The 9,820-nt window shown below is 39.4% G+C and overlaps 3 protein-coding genes across 19 annotated transcripts; 2 read left to right on the forward strand and 1 right to left on the reverse strand.

The window, feature by feature from the left end:
* The first annotated feature begins 36 nt into the window (after positions 1 to 36).
* LOC117625759 lies at positions 37 to 1,660 on the forward strand. The gene has a single exon (XM_034357306.1). The coding sequence runs from the start codon at positions 108 to 110 to the stop codon at positions 1,407 to 1,409; it is 1,302 nt and encodes a 433-aa protein (XP_034213197.1). The 5' UTR covers positions 37 to 107; the 3' UTR covers positions 1,410 to 1,660.
* Positions 1,661 to 2,049: 389 nt separating this feature from the next.
* Positions 2,050 to 6,359, forward strand: LOC117624708 (CRS2-associated factor 2, mitochondrial). Of its 17 annotated transcripts, none has more exons than XR_004585359.1 (8): positions 2,050 to 2,376; positions 2,707 to 3,254; positions 3,411 to 3,538; positions 3,637 to 3,862; positions 4,037 to 4,164; positions 4,316 to 4,448; positions 5,714 to 5,801; positions 5,903 to 6,359. XR_004585359.1 is itself a non-coding variant. In XM_034356119.1 (7 exons), the coding sequence occupies exons 2-6, from the start codon at positions 2,753 to 2,755 to the stop codon at positions 4,436 to 4,438; spliced, it is 1,107 nt and encodes a 368-aa protein (XP_034212010.1). In that variant the 5' UTR covers positions 2,050 to 2,376; positions 2,707 to 2,752; the 3' UTR covers positions 4,439 to 4,452; positions 5,900 to 6,359. The 17 variants fall into 17 exon arrangements, 9 of the variants coding, with proteins under 9 accessions (XP_034212010.1, XP_034212009.1, XP_034212007.1 ...); XR_004585360.1 differs by having other exon boundaries at positions 5,911 to 6,359; XR_004585357.1 differs by having other exon boundaries at positions 4,316 to 5,801.
* A 409-nt stretch (positions 6,360 to 6,768) lies between these two features.
* On the reverse strand, positions 6,769 to 9,597 carry LOC117625898 (purple acid phosphatase 18). The gene is made up of 5 exons (XM_034357487.1): positions 9,404 to 9,597; positions 7,904 to 8,572; positions 7,573 to 7,761; positions 7,400 to 7,488; positions 6,769 to 7,300 (listed from the first exon to the last, which is right to left on the reverse strand). The coding sequence occupies exons 1-5, from the start codon at positions 9,539 to 9,541 to the stop codon at positions 7,081 to 7,083; spliced, it is 1,305 nt and encodes a 434-aa protein (XP_034213378.1). The 5' UTR covers positions 9,542 to 9,597; the 3' UTR covers positions 6,769 to 7,080.
* Between the last annotated feature and the right edge of the window lie 223 nt (positions 9,598 to 9,820).

Here is a 9,820-nt window from a genome sequence, read left to right on the forward strand (position 1 = left end):
CTACTATGGCTGCTAGAACACATAGATGCTGGTTCGGTTCTCGGACCCGGAACAACCATTTCTGCACACTTCTCCGAAAGCCCTTCTTTCTTCCTCAAACCCTAAAAATGGTGGCTACCCAGGCTACTTCCAAGAGACCCATTTGCCCGTCGTGCTCCAAACCCATCCGGCTCTGCCTCTGCACTCGGATTCAGACCCCGGGGCTCCATAACTCTGCAAGTGTGACCATTCTTCAACACAGCCTAGAGAAGAACCACCCGCTTAATTCCACTAGGATTGCCAGATTGGGCCTTAAGAATCTCAAAGTAGTTACCGTTTGTGACGTAAATTTTGAAGCCCGGTTCGTTATCCGGTCGCTGGACCCGTATTCTCAAACGGGTCCTGTCCGAAATGGTTCAGAAAGTCCAGGTTTTGATCCAGTTGTGGAAAGTAGAGAGACCCAGAAGCTGGTTTTTGAGTATTGTGATGAGGTCAGTTCAGGGAAGGAAAATGCGGGAGAGTCAGAATTTGGGTTATCTGCAAATTTCCGAAAAGAGAAAAATATTAGTAGTTTGATTGAAAGTGATGAGAAATGCAAATTTGGGAGTGAGGCTCAAAACCAATTAGGAGGTGTATATTTTGTAAGCAATTCTGGCTTATCAACCAGTGATGTATTAGTTGTAGGGCAAGAACATGAGTTCACTGATGATAAGCACTTAGATGGACAAGACAATGCTGATGAGGTTTCAACTGCTACCACATTGGATGCAGTATCCAAGCTTTCCAACAAAGGTTTTGATTCAGTTGAAGGTGTCCAAACTGGTAATGATGTGCCTGTTATAGCTGCTACCATTGGTAAGTATGGTGTCATTAGCTCTCTTTCCCATATTTGGATGGCAGAAGGCCATTGTAGGAATCCAAATTTGGATACGATTTTAGACAATGCGTGTGATGCTCTGGCAGAGGGGTTTGTTGTACAAAAGTTGCAAAAGCAGCCATTGAAGGGAAGTGAGGAGTTGGATGAATATCTAGAGTTTGAAATGGAGGTTCCTCCTGGATCTGTACTCTTATTTCCATCTGAAGAAGCAGTTAGTGTCAGTGACCTTGAGGCTATGAATATTGAGGTGAAGAATTTGATTGTTTTGGACGGAACATGGTCAAAGGCAAAGAGAATGTATGTAGAAAATCCCTGGCTGAAACTCTTGCCACACCTGAAGTTGGAATTGGACAAGATGAGCTTGTACGATGAAGTGAGGCTTCAACCAAAGCCCGGATTTCTGTCCACCATTGAAAGCATTGTATATGCACTGCAGGCAGTAGGGGACAGTACTGAGGGGCTGGATAATCTCTTGGATGTTTTTGAGTCTATGGTTGAGGACCAGAAGCGATGTAAAAAAGAGAGATTAAGCAACGTCTCCCAGCCGGGGTGAGTGAGTCTCGTGCACAATTTCTCACTTGACACAATTTTGACATCATCTTGAAACCTAGTGATGAAAGCCATATTCAAATGTACCCCATTACATTTTGATTGATGTGGTCAGTGGTCACTGAAACTCAGGTTGATTTTTGAAAAGTGGTAGCAGTATTGCCCCATTGTAGGTGCTGGGTTCGTGTTTCAAAGAAATTGTTTGTGTAAGCCGTGCTTCATGAATATCAACAACAAACATGACATTTTTTGCTTTTTTTTTTTCTTTTTTTTTCATCTGTTATTTATGCTAGATTGATCAGCAATGTATTAGACTCTGTTGCATTGATACACCACATTTTGGGGGTATTTGCGTATCCGATATGGCCCGATTTGATACGGTCCCAATATAGCATCAATACGTATCCGATATGCCAGACTTTTATGGCATGTTGACTTTACAATACGGCTCCGATACTCCATCAATATGGTTACGATACACTCGGGATACGGTCACGATACGTCAATGGTTTAAAACGAAAATATTTTAAATTTTTGGGGGTGAATTTGGATGTTATTGAATAGTTGGGGTTAAAATGTAAACTTAAAACTTAGATTTTTAAATACCCTGCCTCTGCCTCTGTCTCTGTCGAGTGGCTAGTTCTTTTGGGCGATTCAGAAAAAAGAAAAAGGAAGAAGGAAGAGAACCCACCCCCAGCAATCGCCGTCGCACCCATAGCCGTTGCCATCTAAGATTCATTTGGTTGGGTGGGTTTCTTTTAATAAGCTGCTGTGTTGTGTAAACTTAAAACTTAGATTTTTAAAGACCCTGCCTGTGTCTCTGTCGAGAGGCTAGTTCTTTTGGGCGATTCAGACGGCAACGAAAAAAGAAGAAGAAAGAAGGAAGAGAACCCACCAGCAATCGCTGTCGCACCCATCTCGGTCGCCATCTCAGATTCATTTGGTTGGGTGGGTTTCTTACGCAGCTTAAGGTTTTCTTCTTATTCTTTTAATAAGCTGCTGTGTTGTGTTGTTAATTAGATAATGGGTATATGGGTAATGTTGTGGTAGTGGGGTGGGGAGGGCTGTATATTCTTTTTCTTTTTTTCTTTTTTGGGTAAAAAGGGCTGTATATTCTTTAATAAGCTGTTGTGTGGCTAATTTGTGTTTTGTTTATGGATACTTGTATTGTGTGTTTTGTTTGTGGAGATTTGAATGAAGTTATGTGTTTTGTTAATGTTTTGAACTTAATGTTACTGCCCACATGAGGTTATTGTTTTGTGCTTTGTTTACGATATTTCCCCTTCATTTTCAACCCGCAGTACAGTTTTTCCTCGGCTCACTCTTTAACTTGAACTCTCTGTTGCAATGCTTAAGCTACTCCCATGGCGTCCCTCACCTCACAAAACCCTAACCCTAGACCCGGCCAAACCCTTTATCTCCCTCTCTCGCTTTCTCAGCCATTCTCTCTCCGAAGACCAATACGAATACGACCCTCCTTTCTCTCCAGTTTCCAAACCCCCAAAGCCCAAGAAGAACAAGACACAGAATAAAGATCCAGATACGAAGAATGAACCGACCCGGCCTCTAAAATCGGACCTACCCTTCGACTTCAGCTACTCGTACTCAGAAACAAACCCGAAGGTCGAACCTATTGCGTTCCGGGAGTCGCCAAAGTTCTCTCCTTTTGGGCCAGGTCGGCTTGATAGGAAATGGACCGGCACTGTTGCCCCGACCCAACAAGAAGTGGACTTGAACCGGGTCGCGGAGGAGAGGATACGGGTTCTTGGAGACCCACTAACGGAGGAGGAAGTGGCTAAGCTGGTGGAACGGTACCGTCATAGTGATTGTGCTCGGCAAATCAACATGGGTAAGGGGTTAGGATTTATGGTTCTACCCTGAGATTAAACTATGTATTGCATTGTATTCTATTATATGCAGTTCTTTATATATGTTTTAGGCTTGAAAGTTGGTTTGGTTTTGCAGTCATTTTTATGAGGGACTAAATTATTTAATTTTGTATCAGGAAAGGGAGGAGTTACTCATAACATGTTAGATGACATCCATAACCATTGGAAGCGGGCAGAAGCTGTAAGGATCAAGTGTTTGGGAGTGCCAACTCTTGACATGGACAATGTTTGCTTCCACCTTGAGGTTCGAACTTAACTCAGTCAGCTCCATTTATCTGGATTTGGTTTTGATTTTTGGTGTTCGGAAATTATTAGCTCATGGAGATACTAGTGTCTGTGCAGGACAAGTCTGGTGGGAAGATTGTCTACCAGCACATTAATGTCCTCATTTTATACCGGGGTCGAAACTATGATCCGAAGAATCGACCCGTAATACCTGTAATGCTCTGGAAACCGTACACTCCGATATATTCAAAGCTTGTGAAGAATGTTGCTGATGGCTTGACATTTGAAGAAACAAAGGAATTAAGAAACAGAGGACTAAATTCCCCACCTGTTATGAAACTTAGTAAGTGTCTTATCAAAAAAGAAAGAAACTTAAAGAAGTGAATTTGATTTTTGGGAAGTTTCAGATGACGCTTTGCTTTTCTTTGTTGTTTATAATAGTAAACGGGATATGGAAACAATTTATGGTTCCCTTCTGTTAGCTTGCTTTTTTATTGTTTGATGTTATTCCCTGCAGCTAGAAATGGTGTGTATGTGAATGTTGTGGATAGAATCAGGGAGGCTTTCAAGACTGAGGAGGTAGTGAGACTAGACTGCACACATGTTGGTACCAGTGATTGCAAAAGGATAGGCGTGAAATTAAGGGTAGGACTAGTATTGGGTTGAATTGGAGTTCTCTTTCTGTTTTAGGTGGTAGTTGTGGGTTTCTATTCCGTTCTTATGCTTCTTGTTTTCTGCATCTATCTCGAGTTTCTCCCTTAAGTGATCTATCCCCTTGTGTATTCTATATATTCAGGATCTGGTACCTTGCATCCCTCTTTTGTTCAAGGATGAGCAGATTGTACTCTGGAGGGGAAAGAGAGATCAAGAACAAGACTCCAAGTGCAGGGATAGAAGTGAAAAGTTTGCAGATGCTTAAGTGTGGTCAGGTTTGGTACTCAATTCTAAAAGAAAAATTCTCAAATATAAATGCCAATGCTATATCTGGAAATTTTTTATGTCAAAATTTTGTTTGTGACACAGTGCGTTAAAATGTTGTATGCCAAATACCGAAAAAGTCTTCCAATTACTATTCTCTCGTCAACCTCCATTCCTCTTGCATTTAGTTACAACTCTTGTTTTCCTTCACCACTGAACTACCATTTCCCCTGCCATATCTTTAGGCTCATTATGTTCGCTTGAAGAACCTAGAAATGGATTAAAACTTAAATTTAAAAATTAAGAATAAATTAAATGACAACCAAAGGGATAAATTAATTGACATGAGTTGTACATCACTTGTCACATCATGTGGTATTAACATGTGGTCTTCCTAGCATTATTGGTGTTATAAATGTCTATGCTTTTATGCACAGCACACGCAAAAGTTTTATGAATCCATAGACAATTTTACACTCACGTGGAATACCCCACTTGCATGGTAGAATGACCCAGGTCCTTCTACCATATTGATGGTTGTATGGTACAAGGTGTTAGTGTTCTGGATTCATAACACCTTTTGTGTGTGGTTTGGGCAAAAATTTTGTGGGTTTAGACTTTTGTGTGTGTCTGGCCCTACCATATAGCCACTAATTAGATGAAGAAAGAATCCATGAACTTTAGAGCTCTCATCCATTGTTTGTTGTCAATTTTTCAATTTTTCTGTTCTCTCATCTTTCTTAGTGCGTATTCTCATCACAGATTAGGAAAGGAGAAGACAACAAACAATAAGGAAAATCTGGGAATGCATTCAGAACTAATTAAGATATATAGTAATCTGCAACAATTGGTTGAGGATCATCCAAGATCAAATTTTTGAAAACTTAAATAATTTTTTAATCAGTTTGTACGTCGTATACCTACTTTTTTTTAATAAACATTTCTGGTCAATTTGGTAGAAGCAGACACAACTTTTAGGCATTCAAGAGTTACATACAAGACAATGAGAGATCAAGAGTTTTTACATCTTGTTAAAGTACAACTATGAGGATTTGCAACAAATTTCTGGTGGCCTCAAAAAATAGGCAACAAGATGAAACAACTGAAATAGACAATCTGACCTTTCTGTTTTATTCCTATTTGCTTTTTTTAGTTTTAATATCTAAACTTTAATTCACCTCCAGCTTCTTCAAGCGATAGTACTATATTACACAAAGAAAAATAAAATATAGCCAAAGGAATTGATAGATGGATTATGGTTTGGTGGATAATATAGGAACAGTGTAACTAGGAGGAGAAATTGCGGTGGAAAATTTAACAGTTGTTGGAAATCAAATGTTTTCTTTGGCACACAACATTGGAAGGTAAAGTTCCATATGAAGTATTTTGGTAGTGTAGCTTGTCAAATATGGCATTGGCATATCAGTTAGCTCTTGCAGACCGCTAATCACTCATCTCATCCAAGTCGCACAGGTCTGGTGCTCACCAATTCAGGTCATTTTCGTACTGCCAATGGTTTAATTAGTCTTCTCCAACACCCGGCAAGCTGCAAAAGAGGAACTCTATCGAAGATGATTGGGTGCGCTTAGCGATGTGGTAGGAATGATACCATATTACGTTCTCTGCATGTGTTGCCACTAGACTGAAGAAGTTGGTAAAATCAAATGAGACAGTGCCATTTCATATTTAACAGATCTCATGAGGAGGACGTTCTTAATGTACAAGGCCATTATGCTGCATCAAAATGGGAGAAGAATTGCAGAAGGCACTTGGGAGACCATAATTTCCCACCTTTTGGTTCTTGTTAGCATTCAAGTTTCAACTGTAATCTCTTTGCATATGCGTGTGACACCTTTGTAATCTAATGTGAATGTATTCTTTTTTGAATAAACTCAAAAATGATTCCTGTTGTGAATTTTGCATTTTTAAGTAGTTTTGAATTGTTGCCTTACATTTTTTAAAAGCAATTCTTGAGGCCTCACCTCACCATTACCCTATGGTTTTTTTTTTTTTTTTTTTTTTTAATAATTATATTTTTAATCTGTCCTTTTTCTGGAAATGATCTTTGTATATTTGTTTGTACAGATAAATACTTCATATTGCACCATGGAATTGTTTTATAACCAAAACGAAGAGAGAATTGTTTTTAAGATATTTGGAAACTTCCAGAAATAAAACTGGGGCTGACCATGCCACACCACAGATGTGCCGATATGTTTAAAAGAAACATTCAGTAGCCAATGGGGCCAGGAACTTTTAACCAGAGTTGTGTATGATCTAATCCTTCGATCCTGAATGTATAGCCAGAAAGACATACTGCAAAGAACAACATAAAAGGCGAACTATATACGTTACATTAGACAAAAATAAAGGGAGAATCTTACCACATATACTATACACAGAGTTCAACAATATCCTGAAGTTCTTGCATATTCAAACTGCTTAAAAAACCAGTTTTCCAGACACATCAACCAGTTGAGAGAACTCAATTAGCACATCGTGGACCCAACCGTGTTCTACCAATTCAAGCAGCAATGATTGGATTCTATTTGCACATTAACCAGTTGGTAGATGATTACATCTTATACATAAAAACCCCTGATTTGACAAAATCAGGTGAAGCCATCACATGCATGACAAGTTCTATGGTGCCACAAGTATACTCCTTAGTTCATGTCTCTTCTCAGCAACACATCCAGAACTGACCAACGAGGTTATCCAGACCTGATCAGACCTTACAGGCTCATCATCATCATTCCTATGCCAGGTCCAAAAGGCATGGGTCGAATTCACTATCTTCAGCTCACCATGACCAAAACTTGCTTCCCGGAAAACTGACCACTCAGGAGATGGGTTTATATACCTACCAATGCGAATCGAATTTCAAAATTGTATTGCCAATCACATGAGAAAACAAATATTCTATTTTCCTATATTGAAAATTTTGAGCACAACAACATACTTGTGAGCTAAACCTTCTCTGTTTCCTCCATCACCAATGGTTATGTGGACAGCGCCGCATGTATCTGATTTTCCACTGTTCACACGTTTCTGTCAAATGGGCTAGCATGAATTAAAAACTGAAAGCCCCAAATTTATACTAAACAAATATATGCTGAATTAGCATAGCTATACCGTGCGTTCATAAGCATGAACATGACCAGCGAGCACTATATCCACACTGGCAGCATACAGTAATGGCTCCATTGCTGCCATCATGCTGTCCCCTTCACCTTGATGAGCCTTGTTACTATTGTACCAGGGCACATGAAAGAGCGCAACCAGCCAAGGTGTCTTCTGACGGTCTACCTTTGAAAGATCAGCCTGTTTCACAAGAATGACAATATATGACTGTCATAGCCATAGGTCTACCTCTAAGTGTCTTTTTACAAACAAATCTAATGTATAATTTAATGTAGAAGAAAAAGCATATTCCTTATGACAAGAGAAGAGAAATTTAACTAACCTTCAACCACCTGTATTGATCTGAATACTCATCATAATCAGTATATGAACCGAGCATGATAGCATGAACACCTGCAACTTCAAAGGAATAGTAAAGATTCGAACTTGATCCGCTCTCTTCATACGGCATTTTCCATCGGGAATTATAGGATGCAAACCCATCTTTTAACAATGGTATATTCTCTTTTTCATGGTTCCCTTGGGTTACCATCCATGGCCTTGCACTTGCAAGTGGCTGCACCAGCTCACCAAATGTATCCCATCGGGACTGCATGTAATCAGCATATGAAAGATCTCCAGGAAGCAGATGCAAATCATATTTGCACTGTTCAATGTGGTCTAGGGTTGACTTTGTCCATCCAGTTTGTCCCATATCTCCAGCCACGGCAAAAGTAATTGGAAATTGAGCTGGAGGGGTCTTGAACTGAAACTCAGGACCTTGTCCTCCACATTGATAAAAGTAAACGGTGCCATGTTCGAGAGGCCCAATGACAGTATGGTGTATCTTTCCTGATCTATAGAGCAGATAACTATAAGAGGTACTTTCTCCTTGAGCTACAGAACTGTACTTCCCTGACGATGTTCCATATTCAACAATTGACGGAGCAGATTTATCATAAGTGATCCAAGTCACTCGCATGTGCTTGTCCCCTGCCAAAGAGATGTGCACCTGCAATAGGAATTTGTGCAGCAAAGTATATATTATAGTAAATGACTACCATAAATAAGACGGTTTAAAACCTGAAGAACTTCATAAATTTGGAAACAATAATGAGAAAATATCAAACAAAGACAAATGCCTTGAAAGATACTTGCCCCGGGCACAAATCAACACAGATTAAGTCACAATTAATGATAATCATGTTCACTGTGCAGTCATAACATCCAGAAATTTAACTTTCACTCCGATGAACAATAATTGATCATTTCCAATAATTAAGGATTTGTTGAGATTCAAGGAGGTACGCTATAAAACTTATCACAAGCAACAAATCTTATATACACTTCAGCAGAAAACCTAGGATAGATTTGCTTTTTAACAGAAGGCACACATCCAATTATGATTCAACCCGCAACTGTTCATCAGATGCATGTTTGTTTGAGCCGCCATCTCCATTTAGGTCAATTTCCACCCCTGCTCTGTTAAGCTTGCACTAGCATTATACATAGAGTTTAAATAACAACAAACTTTTGGAACTTCTCTTTAACAAGCTTGTTCACATGGCCCATTATTCCATACAAGATCAAAATCAAGCTACACAACATACTAAACAAAATATAAATAAATAAATAAAAGAAAGATTAGACAGAAAGGAAAGTATTTTCTTGCAAAACAAACCGAACCCAACTTAAAATGGAGCAAAACATTTATAGTTTTATAAGATATGGAGTCAGACTCTGATTTTTTTTTTTTTTTTTTTCCTGAGAAAATTTTGACATACCCAGAAAGTGAAAGAAACAGTAGAGTGAGAAGATGAGAAGGTAAAGATGATTAAGTTACCTGCTGGGGATGAGAAGAGGGTTTTCGGCTCCATGGAAAATGGAGGGCTTTGCGAGGCGGAGGCCGGACGTATTCTTGGGCTGCGATGACGGTTGCCGAGATTAAGAGAAGGAAAGTGATTATCGGCTTCGGGTCCATTGTCGTCTCCCTCTTTGTCTGCAATCATTTTTATGAAAGTTGTTGATATCTAGTAGTACCTCAGCCTGGGGGCGCGCTGTTTATGGCTCTTTTTGGAATGTTATAGTGGAATGACTAAATTACCCATGTCTTATTGGAGACAATTTTGTATATTTCTTCTATGGTCTTGCTTGGGGAGGGTGGATCTGGAAAATAAAATATTACATCTGTTTTTTGTGATTTCCCATCTAACAAAGAAAAATTAAAGGTTTGTGAACATGTGGATGCCGCATAGAAGAC

The sequence above is a fragment of the Prunus dulcis genome, chromosome 4 (genome assembly GCF_902201215.1).
Source record: "Prunus dulcis chromosome 4, ALMONDv2, whole genome shotgun sequence".
Lineage (NCBI taxonomy): Eukaryota > Viridiplantae > Streptophyta > Magnoliopsida > Rosales > Rosaceae > Prunus > Prunus dulcis.

Coding starts and splice junctions, on each gene's coding strand:
- LOC117625759 (XM_034357306.1), top strand. CDS start 108: ATGGTGGCTACCCAGGCTACTTCCAAGAGACCCATTTGCCCGTCGTGC.
- LOC117625898 (XM_034357487.1), bottom strand. CDS start 9,541: ATGGACCCGAAGCCGATAATCACTTTCCTTCTCTTAATCTCGGCAACC. Junction 7,762..7,903: donor ATCAATACAGGTGGTTGAAG/GTTAGTTAAATT, acceptor CTTGTGAAACAG/GCTGATCTTTCAAAGGTAGA. Junction 7,489..7,572: donor TTCATGCTTATGAACGCACG/GTATAGCTATGC, acceptor CCCATTTGACAG/AAACGTGTGAACAGTGGAAA.
- LOC117624708 (XM_034356113.1), top strand. CDS start 2,753: ATGCTTAAGCTACTCCCATGGCGTCCCTCACCTCACAAAACCCTAACC. Junction 3,255..3,410: donor TGCTCGGCAAATCAACATGG/GTAAGGGGTTAG, acceptor ATTTTGTATCAG/GAAAGGGAGGAGTTACTCAT. Junction 3,539..3,636: donor ATGTTTGCTTCCACCTTGAG/GTTCGAACTTAA, acceptor GTGTCTGTGCAG/GACAAGTCTGGTGGGAAGAT.